Consider the following 19,461-nt stretch of genomic DNA (forward strand, 5'->3'; position numbering starts at 1 on the left):
CACAGGGAGAGATTGCATTAAGTCTTTTAATAAGGGATAATTTCAAAATTAGTCCGCGGCACCTCCGCAGAAGACTGGCCCGGCTTCGTCTCTGCCGACGGAGATACAGTGATCCAGCTGAGATCATGAAATAATTGCTTTGTTTTCTTGAGATCTCGAAATAACGGTTTTGTTTTCTCGAGATCTCGAAATAATGGTTTTGTTTTCTCGAGATCTTGAATTAGTTGTGTTGTTTTCTCGAGATCCTGAATTAATTATGTCGTTATCTCGGGATAACAAGGTGAATAAAAAAAGATTATATGAAGGGCCTCTCGCGGCTTCCATAAATATACACTCAAACAAAACAGCACTAAAGGAGGAGAGGGGCGACAGCCCGAGAAAAGCCCCCACAGGAGTGCACAGCATTTGCAACATAGGCTACCCAACTCAGTACAAGAACAAAACACTTAGTGTGTGCAGTAGGCTTCGTGCGCATTGTTCTGCACCTCTCGGAGGAAGGGGTAGGTGCCCTGTAAATCTGTGGAAAAGGTACATTTTCTTTTCGGCATAATTGCTGCGGCATTACTGCTGTTGGCTGCTAGACAAAGGACATTCGCGCCAGTTAATGTTTATTTTATTGTTGCATGGCAACACGTTCTGTTGTCTGGAATAATGTGGCTAAATAAACACCCATGCCACAGGGCCAGGGGGCAGTAACCAGGAAAGTTTGCGATTCCTGTCAATTCATTCTAAATAGTAAATGCAAGCATTTCTCCGCTAATGATTCCCACTCTGCTTAGTCGCAAACGTCGCAAGTGGCGAAAACCGGGACATATCCGTGTCCCGACAGACTTTTGTCGGGACTCGGGACACACAACCCCAAATCGGGACTGTCCCGGTAAAACCGGGACGTCTGGTCACCCTATTCTAAAGGGTTCCCAAACTTTCAAGCACCACTGTACATGTGACAAAGGCTTCTTTAAAAAATTATTCTGTAATGGAAATCACTGCATAGGCTCAGGAACACTTCCACAAATCATTGCTTGTGAATACATTTCACCATGCCATCCACAAACGCAGGTACAAGCTCTATCATTTAAAGAAGCAGCCATATGTGAACATGATCCAGAAATTCTGCCATCTTCTCTGGGCCAAAGCTCATTTAAAATGGATTGAGGCAAAGTGGAAAACTATTCTGTGATCAAAAAGCCTGCATCTCTGATGGTATGGGGGTGCGTTAGTGCCTGTGGCATGGGCAGCTTTCATATCTGCAAAAGCACCATCAGTGCTGAAAGGTGTGTGTGTGTGTGTGTGTGTGTGTGTGTGTGTGTGTGTGTGTGTGTGTGTGTGTGTGTGTGTGTGTGTGTGTGTTTTAGAGCAAGATATGCTCCCATCCAGGTGACATCTTTTTCTGGGAAGGCCTTGCATAGTTCAGCAAGACGACGCTAAACCACATACTGCATTTATAACAGTGTGGCTTTGTAGTAGAAGAGTACAGGTGCTGAACTGGCCTGCCTGCAATCCAGACCTTTCACCAGTTGAAAACATTTGGCACGTTGTGAAACAAAAAAAGTACAACGAAGATGACCCAGGACTGTTGAGCAGCTAGAATCCTACATCAAGCAAGAGTGGGACAACAGTCCTCTCCCAAAACTCCAGCAACTGGTCTCCTCAGTTCCCAGATGTTTATGGACTTTTGTTAAGAGGTTACGCAGTGGTAAACATGACCCTGTCCCAACTTTTTTGAGACATGTTGCTGCCATCAAATTCAAAAGTACCTTTTTTTCTTAAAATGGTACATTTTCTCAGTTTAAACATTTTGATATGTTGTCTGTTCTATTATGAAAAAATATATGGGTTTATGAGACTTGCAAATCATTGCATTCTGTTTTTATTTACATTTTACACAGCGTCCAAACTTTTTTGGAATTGGGGTTATAAAAAGGAAAGGATTGCTGAAAAAGGAAAGCTGTTGAATTCTTAGTTCTGATTGGTCACTTGGTCTTTCTGACTGTAGTTCAAGTTACAAGGTTTATATTGATATTATTCTCATGTCATTGTTTCTATAGTCACAACATGTACAGCAGATGCTCCATGTTGTTTTGATGTCATGAAATGTTTAGCATTTTTGGAAGAAGTTGCCGGAGATAAAGCACTTTCCAAATCTTTGCGGTTTCCCCCTGGGGAAAGTCTTCAGGATGAAGGGATTTGCAGTGTCACAGTTACATGACAAGCTACTTTTTTTGTCTTCTTAACATGCATGCATTACATGGCATTTAGCAGATGCTCTTATCCAGAGCGACATGCATGCATCCCAATCCAATCCCATCCATCTGTCCCCAATACCAGTTCATCCCCAATCCAATCCATCTCCAGTCCCAATCCATCCATTGCCCCAAATCACAATCCAATCATCCCCAATCCCAATCCTTCCATCCCTAATCACAATCCAGTCCATCCCCAATCCAATCCAAGCCAATCCAATCCATCCATCCATCCCCAATCCCAATCCAAGCCAGTCTATCCATCCATCCATCCATCCATCCATCCCCAAGCCAATCCATCCCAATCTAGTCCACTGTAGGATGGTAACATTGTTATATTCTTAACATACTACTTTTTTGGTAGGAGGAGATGGAGCGGCAGCTACAGGCCGAGCGAGAGGAAGAGGCGGCCCGGCAGGCGATACTGGAGCAGGAGAGGCGGGACCGAGAGCTGGCTCTACGAATTGCTCAGAGTGAGGCGGAGCTTATTCCTGAGGACACAGGAGATGGACTGCGCAGGTACACACATTTTCTTTGGGCTCTGCAGTCTTGTTTGTACCAAGATAATGAAAGAACTTTGCAAGACTACTGTATATACAAGAACAACCATTTATTGTTTTACTGAATGTTAAGTGAACGGTATTAATCAGTGCGAGTCTTCACAGGAAATGTTTTAATCTTTTAAAGTGATTGTGAGCTAATGATGTGAATGGAGATTCAATGTTGTATGACGATGTGTTTAGATGAAACAGAAAAGAGGCTTCAGTAATGCATCTTCTGTTCAAGATTGTATAGGTAGGATTTCATTATGGAAAAATTGATTCCCCTGTTTATAAAATATTAAACAAGTCTTTTATTGACTGACCATAAGTGTGGACATGAAAGGGTTAAAGAAGTGAATTTATATTAAATATTTGTATGTTACAAATTTTTCCAGCCCAAATGGACCACCACTTCAGTTGAGCATGATTTATTCCCCTGGTTCTGTATGAAGCAGAGGCGGTAAATACAGTATAGTACATTTTCCTCAAATTAAGCTTTGAGGCATCTGTTTCTAACTGCAAATTAAAGGGGAACTGAAGTCATTTTTAAACTTGCTTTATTTCTTAATTAACGTGTTATTCAATTATGTTTTTGGTTTTAGTAACCTTATATCGTGACTCGTATTGGCAACTAATTGCAATTAAATGTTATACTTATCAGCCCATTTGGCTTTTAGCCATGTTGAATTTAGTTCGTTTGGTCCACGGCAGGCGTCGCTTATCCATGCGATCTTCACGAGATTTGCGCGAGACTTCGAAACGTGAAGCGTCAGCCAGGTGTCGGTGCCACCATTTTGAAAACTCTTTTCCAAACGAAATATTGCACAAAAATGAGTTTTAAAAAAAGCTGCCTACTTTTTTCAAACTTTCCTGATTGCTATCAAAACAAACAAAACTTCCAGCTTGATTTACATCAGCCTTTGAAAGAGGGTACGCATCTTTTGACAACCCCAGTGTCTGAAATTGCTCCCTACTCACTATATAGGGCACTATATAGTGGGGATGCCATTTTGTAGTGCTGTCCGAAACCTTAGTGAAAGATTTTCGTACTTGCCAACTTTTCAAAATTCTCATGGGGGAGAAAAGTGCGTGAAAGACATTTTCAATTGGATGAGGGTATGATGCGTGGTTGAAACAATAAAAACAGTGGATCCCAATTAATTGCAAACCATTTGAAATTTATACAATTAAAGAGTTTTTGAATTGTTGATATGGTTCTATCAGTTACTATAGGTTATGGGATTCATGTATCAGGCATGGGAGAGCTCAGAGTGAAAAATCCGAAATAATACTCGTCTTGAATTTTAATATAATAACAATTAAAGGGAAGAGAAGTCTTAAATCAGATTTTTAGCTGAAAAATCTTATGCCTGAATATTGTATACATACAGAGACCCACAGAAAATAACACAAGTGATGCTTTAGAAGAATGTTTATCATTTCTTAACATAGTCACAGTGAATGAAAGTATTATTGGATTGCATCAAATGTGTTTTCCTTCTGTAAGCTCATGTAAAAATACAGAGAACTATATCATATATAAATTAAATTTTAATAAGATTTGACCAAAATAGTAACAACTCAATTAAATAAATACTGCACTCTTAGTACTACTAAAATGTGTCTCTCTCACTAAACACTTTCCAACAGAATTTTTAAAAAGCACTAGAAATCCTATCCAAATCCTATCTGAATGCATCAAAGGAATTTGCTCATTTGCAAACTTTGAAAGTTTTCAAACAAAATTTAAAAATGGCACTATAAATACTACCATACTATCAAAATATACTCCACAAAGAAATTCACTCGAATGCAAAATTTTAGTACTACCAAAATACACTCACTAGTAATCTTTCACTTAAAACCTCAAAACTCTATCAAAATCAATCACTTTCCAGATAATTCACTTGTAAACTTTCACTTAAAACTTTCAAACATACAGTAAATTCAAAATAGCACTAAGACACTACCACACTATTCAAATACACTCATCAAACAAATTCAGTAGTTACGGCCACCCGACCCAGCGTTAAAAATTTTCCAACTGAAATAAATTCACGAGACCCGGATGTAAACATACAGACTTCTAAACTTTGACCTGTGCGGTCAGTGAATTGCTTACCTTGCAAAATGCGTTGGTCTGGATGGTCGAACATTTGCTTATCCATGGAAATTCATTCTCCCATGCAACCTGGTATTTTCATTTCATATTTTTGCCGTTTGGTATTGGGTTTAGTGGCCATGATGAATGAATGCTTGTAAAAAATGTCAGACAGCCTGGGTGAATCCTACATTACAGAAGTGACTGTCGTTCTGTTCGTTGATTGGTTAAAAATCAGTTGACGTCAGCAGTGTTTCTCATACGATTCTGATTGGACATAATCGGGAGTATTTTTAACTTGGCGGTAGGGATTTCCCCAAACCGGGAGATTATCCAGTTTTTAACAAATATGATCAGGAGACGGAGGCTAAAATCGGGAGCCTCCCGCCGAAATTGGGAGGGTTGGCAAGTATGTTATTTACACCCTTTATAGTGCACTCAAAGTATCCCATAATGCATCAAGAAAAGTAGTGTACAACGAAGGTCACTAACCAAAGCAATATATCCTATCATGCATTGCAGTCACGCTGAAAGAAATCAAATTAAAAGTCTTAAATTTGATTTAATAAAAGGCAGCGGCAAAGAAGAAAGTATTCAGCCTTGATTTAAAAAAAAAAAAAACTGAAAGATGCAGGTACTTGTATTTATTAATGTGGGAAATACGCTCAGTATAATATGTATTTATCACAAAAATACATGCATGCATTTTATTATTTTGAAAACCTACCAGCTGACTGATCTGGCACAATTTAATTGTGCGACAGTAATGACGTAAATACCAGCGCGATGGGCTAGTGTCCGAAAGCGGGGTTTGTTTGTTTTTTTTTTTTCATTTTACCAATGAGCTCACTATATAGTAACTCCTTATATAGGGAGTAGTGAACAAGTGAGCAATTTCGGACACAGGTAACGTTGGCAGATGTCGGTCACTTTGATTTCCATTATACGTTTTACTTCTGTCCCACGATGTCTCGCACAGGTCTCAATGAATCTCGTTTATGGCCATTGCTTTGACATATGGACTGACATATTACATAGCATATTTCAAACACTTTTTTTTGTCACTGCTATTTTTGATAGCAGTGACAAAATAGCTGTCAAAAATGCATTCCTATATTTAATAAAGGCGGCACGGTGGTGTAGTGGTTAGCGCTGTCGCCTCACAGCAAGAAGGTCCTGGGTTCGAGCCCCGGGGCCGGCGAGGGCCTTTCTGTGTGGAGTTTGCATGTTCTCCCCGTGTCCGCGTGGGTTTCCTCCGGGTGCTCCGGTTTCCCCCACAGTCCAAAGACATGCAGGTTAGGCTAATTGGTGACTCTAAATTGACCGTAGGTGTGAATGTGAGTGTGAATGATTGTCTGTGTCTATGTGTCAGCCCTGTGATGACCTGGCGACTTGTCCAGGGTGTACCCCGCCTTTCGCCCGTAGTCAGCTGGGATAGGCTCCAGCTTGCCTGCGACCCTGTAGAAGGATAAAGCGGCTAGAGATAATGAGATGAGATGAGATATTTAATAAAATGAGAAATAGAATTTTGATAAGTTTGCCTTCAGTTCTCCTTTAATGCCTTGTGATTTTGAAATAAAAAAAGGGTACAACTTTATTTTTGAACACTCGTATGTAATGATAAGCTCTTATCTCTTTCATATAAGTCACAAAAACTTCATCTTGTGTTGAGACTTGATATGATGTATGCAACTGTAATATTTCGCTCTTATACCACAGCACTGTTAAATGGATTTAAAATGTATTATTTAACAAAAAAAGCCTTATCTCGCATTTAAAAACAATTTTCATTGTCCAAAGTGAGTTACAGACACCTTAAAAATTGAAGGATATTAACAAATCCAAATTGTAGAAAATAAAACAATGTTGTTAAAATGGGTGGGTGTTGCATTTAACATTAAATGTAACCATCAGTGGATTAAAGAAAAAAAAGTATGATGTTTCCTACTTCAATAAATATTACATTTGGCAAGTTGTGGTATAAGATGAATAACAGTTCATAGATAAACTAAAACTCACTGTTGTGGGAAAATGAAATGAGCCTCAGGTCAATGTCAAACCACATCACGCCAGTGATTAGTTTCAGTGTGCAGTAAATATGCTGTTATTACTGTGCATCTCATTTTAAGCAGCTTGGATGCACTTGGTCAAGATGAAAATTCGTAGCTGCTCAGCAGCTCACTGGTCTGATCAAGGCAGTTATCTCTCTGATGAGCTTCATCCAACAGAAAACATTTTAACCTCTTTTTAATCTTCTTATTTTTGTATTCTTTTCTCTCAGTAATGACAGTGTCCCATCATCCCCCGAGAGAGCAACGTAAGATACAGACCCTTCAACTCAAACTTAACCTGTCCCCAATCTGACCTCATAGATCACATTACCCAGCATGCATCACCAATCTGCTCATCATGCACGCCTCTGAACTGCTTCCCACTAATGCATAGCTATTAACATCATGGATGTTTACTTGTTAAACATCTCAATAGGAATTAAAACAGATTTTTTTTTTTTGATTTCAGTCTTTGCATTAATGGCAAAGAAAAAAAATTCTGGAAATCCGGGAGAAGCAATCAATCTTTTCCCAACTCAGATTGTGTTCGTCGGTGCTTTATTTAACTATGTTTTCTGTTTTCGCAGTGTTCCTGCACCACAAAAACTCAAGGGTGTGACCATGTAGGTTAACAGCTCGTTATTACATCTCTTCTGTTCAAGTGCAGCCACTGTTAACTTTAATATCATACATTTTAAATGTGTAAAACACAGATTACACTTGAAGCCAGATTGACTAGCATGTGGTGTTAGCACATAGTCATACTGTAACATCTGCTAGAGAGATCATGTAGGATTGTACAGAGACACATTGCACTGCAAAACTGAGCTTCAAACAACCTTACCTAACATGAGGCATTGCCGTCTTGCCAAACACACACATCTATGTTAGCATAAGACAGGCCTTCTCATCACACAGCGTCATAAAAGTTTCTTTTTCTGTAAATCTTTCAGACATGCTCAACGTTTTCATGGGTAGTTTTTGAAAGTATTAGATTATTAATAAACAGAACACAAACAGAATTAGCATAAAGCTATCCCCTGCTAGCACAAAAGCCCAAAGGGGGATTATGTCGTGGTGAAGTCCATCCCAGAAAGGGTTCTCACCTTCTGAAATCAACTCCTCTCACAATTTTTGGAGGAATTTCATGGAACTTGACAAAAGGCTTTGGTATAGAACATGCATACTGCAATTTCGCTTGCAGTATACTGTAGCGGGGGATATTGTGCTCGCGGAGCACTTGTTGTTGTTAACAGAATGGGGTTTATTTATTATTTACATTTTAAAATCTTTTCTGCTGATGATATTTGGTTAAATTTTACATTCATTACACTACTTATGATCCAAAATCCACCATTTTTAACTTCACAGAGAAATATTTAGTTATTTGTTGGTTGTTTTAGGTAGTCACTTGGATGGTTTGTTGTTTTGGTTGGTTGGTTCTTTCTTTTGGCTTTTATTTATTTATATTTATATTAGTGCTGTCAAGCGATTAAAATATTTAATCGCGATTAATGTCGCGACAGTCATAGTTAACTTGCGATTAATCGCAATTTAATCGCACATTTTTGTCACATAAAAAAACATTGTAATTCTCTTATCAGCATAAAAAAGTGAATGGGCTTGCTTTATACCAATGTTTTGTTTTGTTTTTTTTATTGCAAAGCATAACACGTCTTGACACAGCCACTGCAAAGTGAAACCTAAGCCGAACACCGGAGCGGGGCTAGCAAGAGAACCATGAGTGAAATGATCTACTGTTTGAGTTAGTCTCTAATCAGAGAGATAGGTTACACAGTGATGGTAGGCTTGACATGCTTGATTATAATATAAAGTACACTATTATATTAAGTTTAAGTTGTTCGTTGATAAATATTGCATTGAATCTGATCTTTACTGTTTCAGCTCACTTAACACATTTTGTACTTTTACACTTTCTGCCTGTTGATGCGTCGTGCTGTCCAATCAGAGGCGGCCAAATTTGCATATTACAGGAAGGATTTCTGGGATAGCATTGAGTTTACAGTTCAGAGGGATCTGGCTTCTTTAGACGCTGTCTTCTTAAAACTGAATAAATATTTAAAAAGAGCCAAATGAGCCAGTCTTTTGAACGGCTCTTTTCAAAGAACGGATCACAAAGATGCGGATCCCATCAAAGAACCATAAATCCCATCTCTACTAGCGTGCCCTGCCCGCGCTGGTTTTTTGGGGAGGGCAGAGGACTCTGGCTGTGCGGGGCGTGGCATTACAGTCTAGCTGCTATCGGTTTTTTTGCAAAGTCTTTGTTCCAAGTTCCTGGCAGTTTCAAAAGCTTATGAAAAACCTACATGTCACAGAGCGTTAATCTCGCGATAAAAAAATTATCGCCGTTAAAATTGAGTCAAGTTAACGCGTTAATAACGTGACATTTTTGACAGCACTAATTTTTAATATATATATATATATATATAAAAAAAAATTTTGGGGGTTAGAATCCTAGGTGTCCATAGGGGACTTCATAGGTTCTACAATTCTGTTGTACTTTGTCCTGATAATTAAACATCATATTTCTATTAAACTAGAAATTTGGCAGTTTTAAATTTGTATATAAAATATGAAAGTAAAGGCTGTAGGGCAGCACGATGGTGCAGTGGTTAGCACTGTCGCCTCTCAGCAAGAAGGTTCTGGGTTTGAGCCTCATGACCGACAGGGGCCTTTCTCTGTGGAGTTCGCATGTTCTCCTTGTGTCTGCATGAATTTCCTCTGGGTGCTCCAGTTTCCCCCACAGTCCAAAGACATGCAGGTTAGGTAAAAATACCCAGCCACTGGAGTTGCACAAGCCAGTGTATACTTGGTGCCAGTCCCAAGTCCAGATAGGTTGGGGAGGGTTGCATCAGGAAGGGCATCTGGTGTTTTTAAAAAAGTTACGCCAAATCAAATATGCGGAACAGGTCTGCTGTGGTGACCCCTAACGGAAGCAGCTGAAAGATGATTCACACGTACTTCAAGTGAAACAGCCATAATTTCACCAAGATGCTTAGAATTAAGTTTAATAAAAGTTAAACATGGGGCCCCTTTTTTAAAAATTTTTTTTAATCAAATTTTATAAAATTTGAGACCGCTTGAGCAGTAGTAGTTAGTCCTGACAACTGATTGTGTTGGTATGTCCTTTGGTTTATGGATTACATGAGCTAAATAGCGCTAACCCAAGTCTTAGTGTTAGTAAGCAAAATCATTTGGGCTATTTTAGTTTTGAAAATGAAAGTATTTTGTTCTTTGTTTGTGAAGCCAAACTGGAAATTCCCAAGTTTTACAATTAATGGGCCACATGTATCAAGCTGGATTTAAATGAATTTTAGTCATAAATCGTTCATAGGAGCATGTACACAAGGGATTTGGTGTTGATGAAAATCTGATATTGGGAAGAGTTTTCATATCCTACTCAGGTTCCTGAGCATGTCTAAATTTATGCATTCCAAAACTAACTAACATGAACCTTCGATTGATCAACTTTAAATCATAAAAGTGCAGTGACTCATATGTATAGATTACGCTATCAAGTTTAAATCACTTGTCTGTTTTTAGTTACTAACACTAGATGAATTAACAGCTTTAAACTATTTTCAAAGTATCCTAAAAGTTTATGAAATGCTAAATTTGTGTATTTACTTAACTTTTTATCATAAAACTTTAAGTGACTTTCCATGACTTCTTAAAGATAATGAAATGCTGTTAAAAAGAGCATTTTAAGATGTCACTTAGTGACTAAATTTAAACATTTAAATGCACTTAGTCAATATTACTTTTAAGAATTACCAACGGGTCTTAAAATTACTAGCATGTTATGAATTAAAAAAAATAAATCAGTAAATGTACTTAAATTGATTTACTAAATTTAAGAGCTGGTCTTAAAGGTAACTTAAATACACAAATATAAGATTCCTTTAAAGTGAGACGGCCTTTCGATTTCATAAAATCGGTGAAATTTAGTTTCCTCTGAAATTTGGTCATTGTGATGCATGTTTATTTCTGTAATGTCTCGCAAAATATCAGGCCATTTTGTGGCTAGGAAGTTATTTAATTTGAGGGGATTCCCGAGCAAATAATGCATGAAATTGCTCGCTTCGCGCAGTCAAGCAGACAGAGGAAGTCCGTGTGCGCATGCGCAGGTTCACCTTGACTGTGCACTGACAGTTACATCATTCTGTTGCTAAACGAACAGCTGATCACACCGAGGTGCTCGCTGACCGCCGATATTTATTAGTTTGGTCCTGCGTTTCCTTTCCTTCGCAACATAACGTCTTTTCTCCTCGCTTTCCATTACTGTCGGTCTTTTACATTTCATTTACACACTCGCATCCTCCATTTTTCTCTCCGGTTTCAAATTTGTATCCCACAATGCTTTGCGCAAACTTGTCGGAAAGCCCACCACATGATCTTGAATTATCTTGAATTGAGTCATGGTGAAGCAGGAAAAAATAGCTGAGAATTTAGGACCACATGGCCTTACATTCATTAATTGTTTTATTTAAAAACAAAAAGCTAATAAAATTGGAAGTCTGTGATTCAAATTCAGTAGCTTTCGGTCCACTAAACAAAAACATTTGGGTGTCAGGAAAATTCTTATGACCAACACTTGAAAAATCTGAAAGGCAGTCTACCTTTAAGGCTAGATTAGATCCTTTAGATTGCATGCAATTAAATTCACATTTTCACCCAGTGTAGGCATGTAATGATGTCTTCTGCAGCGATAAATTGCAATACAAATTTATTATGATCTGAATCGATGACATAAAAATTTAATTGTGATTATTATCAGGCTGCATAATCTTTCTTCTTACCTATATTTTAAGTTCGTTTCTTAGACAAGGATATTTTTTAAGCTTGTTACCTCGTTAACAGTTTCGGCGAGAATCTCCCGCCTTCTTCAGAAACAGTCACCAGATCTCGAGTGGTGACGTGCCTTATCAGCTGATGTTGCGTTACGGAGGCGTGAACGTCCCGCCCAATTTGACAGGTAGTTCACGCCTCCTGCTGTCAGGTCGCTCCTCCAGGACGGCACTCCAGGTGTGCGACAGTGCATACGCTCCCTCGTCCCGGTTCATCGTCCTCTGCGCCCGCTTGCGTATCTCCACTGCCTCTAAAATCCAACGCTGGAATCTGCGCAAGCGGGCGCAGAGGACGATGAACCGGGACGAGGGAGCGTATGCACTGTCGCACACCTGGAGTGCCGTCCTGGAGGAGCGACCTGACAGCAGGAGGCGTGAACTACCTGTCAAATGGGGCGGGACGTTCACGCCTCCGTAACGCAACATCAGCTGATAAGGCACGTCACCACTCGACATCTGGTGACTGTTTCTGAAGAAGGCGGGAGATTCTCGCCGAAACTGTTAACGAGGTAACAAGCTTAAAAAATATCCTTGTCTAAGAAACGAACTTAAAATATTTGTAATAGTTAGACATAATGAACATCCACTACGTCTTTCTTCTTACCTGTAATTGCGTTGTTAAGACAGCAGAGGGCCCCATAATGTAAAATTGGGGAAATGCTCGCGACTTCACCCTGGGTGGAAGTAACACAGCTCTAATGCTGTGATGAGAAAAAAAACAGATCTAAAATGGGAAAGAGCTGTTGAGCAATTGATTGTACAAACAGATTTAAAAAGAAACCCAAGCTCTTTTTAACAGACTGCTGAAAGCTAAAGAAAAGAGAAGCAGATGGAGGTAGTACAAATGTTCATAAGTTTATTGCCTACTTGTTATTAACTTTCATTTTTAATAAAATGAATATTTTCATTAATAGGCTATTATATTTTACTCCAGCCTTTACAAATCTGAGTAAATAATTATTGTTAATTCTGAAGAAAGTGAAACAAAAGCATATTTTATTCAACAAAAGCAATATTTAACTTGATGAATAGGAAAATAAATGTTCCATTTTGCTTTGGTAATAACATTTTCTTCATTTTTTTTTTTTTTTTCAAAAAATATCATGGGAAAATCGAATCGTGAACCCAGTATTGTGAATCGAATTGAATCGTGAATTACGTTGAATCATTCCATGCTTATTGGTTACACACGCAAATGCATGTAAAATTTTGTGAAACCAAGCCATTTCATATTAATTGCATTAACTATAGAAATATTGAATATGAAAATAACCGGTCACCATAAATCCGCAAATTAAAACAAATAAGACCAGTCATTCAGTTTAGAGTGCCGCTGTATAAAAGGAGGACAAGCTGCAGTGTCCAATAAATAGATTTCTGCAGCAAACAGAACCATGTTTTAATGCGCACTTTACATTTTAATAAAGCCAGCACTTAGAGACTGATAAGTGACTAATCTGGTATGTCTCAAGCTACAGTGTGCCATATACTGCTTAATGTACTGTGGGGAAGTCATGGTCTAATGGTTAGAGCTTTGGGACCAAAAGGTTGCTGGTTTGATTCCCTGGACTAGCAGGAATGGCAGAAGTGCCCTTGAGCAAGGCGCCTAACTGCTCCCCAGGCTGCTTTGGATATTTTGTACATCGCTCTGGATAAGAGCATCTGCTAAATGCCTGTAATGTAATGTACAGTGTGACTTCCTGTTGCTCCTCCTGCTTTTCCAATTCCTTTTCAGGAAAGATGCATTGATTTGCGAGAAATTTCTGGCCAAGTCACAATAAAGACACTTTGCTTGATTTATAAAATTTATGTATTTCCCTGTGTGATGTTCTTGGTGCAATCTATGTCCATAATAGGTATAGTATTTTTTTTTCTTCTTTGCTGTTAAATAATGACTTAGATGTGAGTCAAAATACCTTTCACTTCTACCTCTTAGAACGTCTTGTTTTTTGGCTATTTACGCCATTTTCAGTGCTTTAAGTTTTCCTTTTATGGAATTGTGTGGGCGTCACCAAATGCAAATAAGCCGTACTGTGCATGCACCAAATTTTCAATTTGATTTATACAAACACAGGCCCATTATAAGGAACAAAAGGCTAAAACACACACACACACACACACACACACACACACACACACACACACACACAATTTGGATTCCAGGGCAAAGCTTACCTAGCCTCTACACAACCATTCAAGTTGTTAAGAATCGACTTGCCAAGAAAACTTGACCTGTCTCAATTACCTTGACACACAGACACAGAATATCCGACCTCTTCCCACATTTTGATGTTGAGCTCTACACACACACACGCGCGCGCGCACAGCTTTATGCACATTCTGACTCTGAAGGGTAGCGCTGCTGTAACACTGCGGTTTGTTTGGTTAATGTGCTGTATCATTTATAAAGGATTTCATTTTAATAGCTCTAGACCTCCAGATCCGTCGTCACTGCGTGACTGATTTGTGAGGTATAATGCGCGCGCACACACTCTCACTCCTCACACTCACTCTGTCTCTCAAGACCTCTGCTTGCTTGGCTAATGCAATCACTTCTTCATAAATAAAAGAATAGGATTAGGGAGTGATGAATGTGGAGGCACACTCGTCCCTGCACTGACACAGCACTGTTTGTCCTATGGTTGGATATTAGAATTCAAAGAGAACAAGACCTGCATTGTCCATCTAAGGAATGTGACCCTCACTTCTGAGGATATGGTATGTGATGTATGTTGTGTTTATAAAAAAACAACAACAAAGTTTCAGCCAATACAGATGGAAATACTGCAACTGACCTTGTTTTTTTGGAGTACAGACTTAAATTTTAAAAACAGTCCAGTGAGGGTGTATATAGGTTAGCTGTAATAGCATTTTTGGCTAATCGAGTATTGGGCTCATTTTAAGTACTCATTTTTATCCCCCACTGGCCGAAAGGCCCAGAGGGGGATTATGTCGTGGCAATTTCCGTCCGTCCGTCCTGGGAAGGGTGCTCACCTTCTAAAATCAACTCCTCTCACAATTTTTGGAGGATTGTCACGAAACTTGGCGGGATTCTTTGTTATATGTCGGTAATACGCATATTGCAATTTTGTTCAATTCGGTCACATTTTACTAGAGTTACAGCCCCTGATTAACAAAATTATACTTTGACAATTCCATGAGTGTTTTCCTTCTGAAATCAAGTCCTCTCACAATTTATGGAGGAATTTCACCAAATTTGCCAAAATGCCTTATGACAGTTATACGCATATTGAAATTTCGTTTAATTCGGGCAAATTTTTACCAGAGTTATGCCCTTGAATATTAACAAACTTGTACTTTGGCAATTTCATCAAGGTGTACTTGCTTTCTGAAATCAACTTCCCTCAATTTTTATCCCCCGCTGGCCGAAAGGCCCGGAGGGGGATTATGTCGTGGCGATGTCCGTCCGCCCCAGGAAGGGTGCTCACCTTCTGAAATCAACTCCTCTCACAGTTTTTGGAGAAATTTCATGAAATTTGACAGGATTCTTTATTATATGTTGGTAATGCACATATTGCAATTTCGTTCAATTCAGTCGCATTTTACCAGAGTTGTGGTCTATTTGCCAGTAGAGGATGTTGCGCTCTCAGAGCACTCTTGTTATCCATCATTTCAGAATCTAAGTAAGGAGTAAATGACCATGCTCGCCTTGGGCCGTATTTAGAATTGGATTAGTGATGAGTTAATGAGCTGATAGGATGAGACAGCATCTTGATCGGAGACCTTGCTTTTCTGGAAGGCTGAACTGCTTGTGGATAAAGTTCTGAATTCGCTTGATTAGTGCTTGGTCAGTTTATTCTTGAAACCATAGCAACATTTTTCTTTTTACGACCAAAACATTTGCATATTTTTATTCATTTGATAAAACAATAAAATAGTTTGTCCCATGTACTCACTGATGTTGTGATGTTGATTTGGTATCTTGGTGGCTACGTTAATTGTGTATATTAATCAAATCAAAGTCCTTCTCGTGCCATCAAGGCATGTCGGGTGGCGCCGATCTCAGTTTCTGCAGCCCTCGGCCTATTACATTGCTAGGGTTACAGTGGGGGGCTGGTCCTCTGGAAACTGAGTTTGATTCCCTACTCGCATCTGTATTGCAGCCTTGTCAGATGGCAGTAGATACCTTTTTTTTTTTTCCCCCACTGGCCGAAAGGCCCGAAGGGAAATTATGTCGTGGTGATGTCCGCCCGTCTGTCTGTCCGCCCGTCTGTCTGTCCGTCCGAGGAAGGGTACTCACATTCTGAAATCCACTCCTCTCACAATTTTTGGAGGAATTTCATGAAACGTGGCAGAATTCTTTGTTATATGTCAGTAATGCGCATATTACAATTTTGCTCAACTCAGTCGCATTTTACCAGAGTTATAGCCCTTGATTACCATACTTGTAGTTTGACTATTTCATGAGGGCGTGCTTGTCTTCTGAAATGAACTCCTCTCACAATTCTTGGAGGAATTTCACGAAACTTAGCAAAAGGCTTTGTGTTGGTAATGCACATATTACAATTTAGTTCAGTTTGGTTGAATTTTTTCAGAGTTAGGGCCCTTGATTTCCAAACTTGTACTCTGACAATTTCATGAAAGTGTGCTCGTCTTCTGAAATCGACTCTTCTCACAATTTTTGCGGGAATTTTCCAAAACTTTGCGAAAGGCTTTGCTATATGTCGCTAATGTGCATATTATTTCGTTCAAATCTGTCACAGTACACCAGAGTTATGGCCCTTGATTACCACACTTGTACTTTGACAATTTCACAAGGGTGTATTAAGCACTTTATAGCATAGATATAGTCGCCAGTGGGGGGATATTGTGCTCTCAGAGCACTCTTGTTATGATGGTCTTTGGTATGACCTGACCGCAAGTAGGACTCTCAGTCTCCCAGTTGAGAGGCGGACATGCTAACCACTAGGCCAACTCTTTGGTCTTGTGTATATTAAAAATGTTTATGTCCCCTGTACATGTTGGTGTTGTGATGTTGATTTGGTATCTTGGTGGCTACGTTAATTGTGTATATTAAAATGTAAAATAATAGGATGTGCTGGATCAAGTGCTATTTTATACGATTTGAAAGAAATCAAATTTGCAGTGAGACATGTAATCCTTAGTTATGATTATTCATACAGCAAGATATTGAGTATTAGAGATTTATCTTCCAATTCATACATTGTCACATTAGTACAGCATTGTTTTTTTGTTTGTTTTTAAGAACCAGTTGCCACTTGTACAGGCATGAACTACAGTACATGCAGGTTACCAGGAGGGCAACTGATTTACTTGCCCAAACCAACTCTGAGTCCAAGGAACTTAGATATTGATCTAACTTTTGGACTCAAGTTGGAACTTCTAAATACAGCCCTAAGCACACTACTTTTCAGGTCACTCCAGTTAGAATCGGTCTTTAATTACAATGATCCAGGTAATTTTTTAGTTCAAGCGTAGGATTCACTACTCTCTAGGACAAAGGTATGGACATGCATTTGGCTTGAATACACAGATACACACCCCAAATTGGATAATGTATACAGGGTGAACATAAGTACTGAATGATATTTTAACTTGTGTGTATGTGTGTGTGTGTGCTGCTTTTATCACGCCATACAGGGAAGAAATGGCCCAGGAAATGTCCAAGCTTCTTGCTAGGTGGGTTGAGCAGCTCAATTCACCCCTATCGACTCATCATTATGACCAACAAGAATCAGCCACAAACAAAGCCTTAATTTAATTTTTTTTTAATCAATTTAAATTAATTAGTTTGGGGGTCAATTCCAATTGAATACTGGATGCAGGTGTTGACATTTAATCAATACATGAATGAAGAAATTGATCAGTCTGTTCTTCAAGCCTTTCAGATCAGTCCTGATTAAACAGTGTTGCAATACTTATGGAAGGAATTGTATGGTGCTTTATGTGCATGTTGTTATTCACCAAGAGTCCTTTTCCATTAGGTCGAGTTACCAGTTCCTTCTAGATAATGATACTGCATGTTTTGTTTGTTTTTGTTGCATTATTTTACATGATCAAAATTTCCATGATTTATTATATTATGATCATTGAATTAAAAAATATGCACGTGATTTGGGAATACCTGCATTTGCTTGACACAGTCTTGGAAAACAAGGTTAATAGACATTTAGAAATCTAAAAGATTTTGTTAATTTTTTTGCCTTGGTTATCCTTGATTTTTATTTATTTATTTATTTATTTATTTATGTATTTATTTATAAGGGAGAAATTCTCAGATGTGGTATAGCTATTAGGCATGTAACGATATATATTGTGCAACTATAAATCACGAATACAAATTTATGATGATTCAAATTGATGAAATAAAAAAATGACCTGCAATTATCAGGCTGTGTAAGCTCTTAATTTTCCCTATTTGTAAAAGAATTGTTTAGACAGCAGAGGGCACAGTAACGTACAATAGCTGGAATACATGTGACTTCACCATAGATGGAAATAACACAGCACTAATGCTGCGAAAAGGCACAAAAAATATCTAAAATGGGAAAGAGCTATTGATTGCCTGTACAAATAGATGACAAGAAATCAGACTTTTCTTTTTACAGACTGCTGAAAGCTAAAGAAATGAAGCAAATGGATGAAGTACAAATGTTCATTAAAGTTTATTACAAAAAGGCCTATTTGTTACTAACTTTTTTTTCCATTTTTAATAAAAGGAATATTTTAGATAATATGCTATTTTACTCCATCTTTATAATAATTATTGTTGGTTATGAAACAAAAGTTATCCTTGGAAAGTCAAATTGTGAACCCAATATCGTGAATCGAATCTTGATTTGGGTGAATTTTTACATGCCTAATAGCTATCTATCTAACTAATGCTACCTAGCATTGCATATGCTACATGAACAAAAATTTGTATAAGGATGAAACAGAGGTAGTAAGAATGGTTATATAAGAAAAATAAAATCGAACACTGTTGTAGGAAAAATCAGTGACTGCTGTTATGTAGCGTAGTGTGAAGCGGAGTTACTGTAACCACCGAAAAAAGTTGTTTATTTGCATATAAACATCATTAATCAACTCCTTCTGACCAATCAGAATCCAGAATTGAACTCAATAAGTTTACTCAGGATAATACCGTGGCATCTCAAAAAAGGCTTATCAAGACATGCCTAATTGTCTTCTTCACTTACCGAGAAAAGAAGTATACTGTATTGATTCTCAGGCTGTCCATAAAGGCAGAGCTCAACTATTTCCTACCCAACTGTGCCAGGGAGCTGAAAGCGATGCCACGGTAGATAGTTTTAAGCCTGTTTAGAGATACAGTGACAGAGTGGCATTAACAAGTGGCTTCATTGTTAATCCCCTGCACTAAAAGGCTTCAGTGGGCTGCCAGTAAACTCTGGCAGGGATCAGCCAGGTCGCTGTCACCTTTCTTTCTTAGGCATCTCAAGCCTCACAGATCTTCAGGTAGCCATTAAAGTGTTAGACCCATTTACGGAGTGGAAGTTGTGATCCAGCAAACTGATTAGAGGGTGGGTGGATGTAGGCGGATCATTTAAAGGTGTAAGAGGAAGAGCGGAAGGTGAGACAGCTCAAGCTAGGAAGTTTGGAGTGTGTGTCTTTTATGAAACTTCTTTCTGTGCTAAAATTTATAATCATTAAACC

General features: G+C 38.5%; 1 protein-coding gene across 4 annotated transcripts in view; it reads left to right on the forward strand.

Annotated features, from left to right (window-relative positions):
- Nucleotides 1-19,461, forward strand: part of myo6a (myosin VIa) — a 249,236-nt gene that overhangs the window by 209,957 nt on the left and 19,818 nt on the right. For 2 of the 4 annotated variants that reach the window (XM_060914027.1, XM_060914026.1), the window contains 4 exons: nt 2,608-2,762; nt 7,168-7,203; nt 7,525-7,560; nt 17,428-17,466. In XM_060914027.1, coding sequence (XP_060770010.1) covers nt 2,608-2,762; nt 7,168-7,203; nt 7,525-7,560; nt 17,428-17,466 — 266 coding nt within the window. The remainder of the gene's footprint in view (nt 1-2,607; nt 2,763-7,167; nt 7,204-7,524; nt 7,561-17,427; nt 17,467-19,461) is intronic. The other 2 variants (XM_060914029.1, XM_060914030.1) reach the window with 2 other exon arrangements.

The sequence above is a fragment of the Neoarius graeffei genome, chromosome 2 (genome assembly GCF_027579695.1).
Source record: "Neoarius graeffei isolate fNeoGra1 chromosome 2, fNeoGra1.pri, whole genome shotgun sequence".
NCBI classification, from domain to species: domain Eukaryota; kingdom Metazoa; phylum Chordata; class Actinopteri; order Siluriformes; family Ariidae; genus Neoarius; species Neoarius graeffei.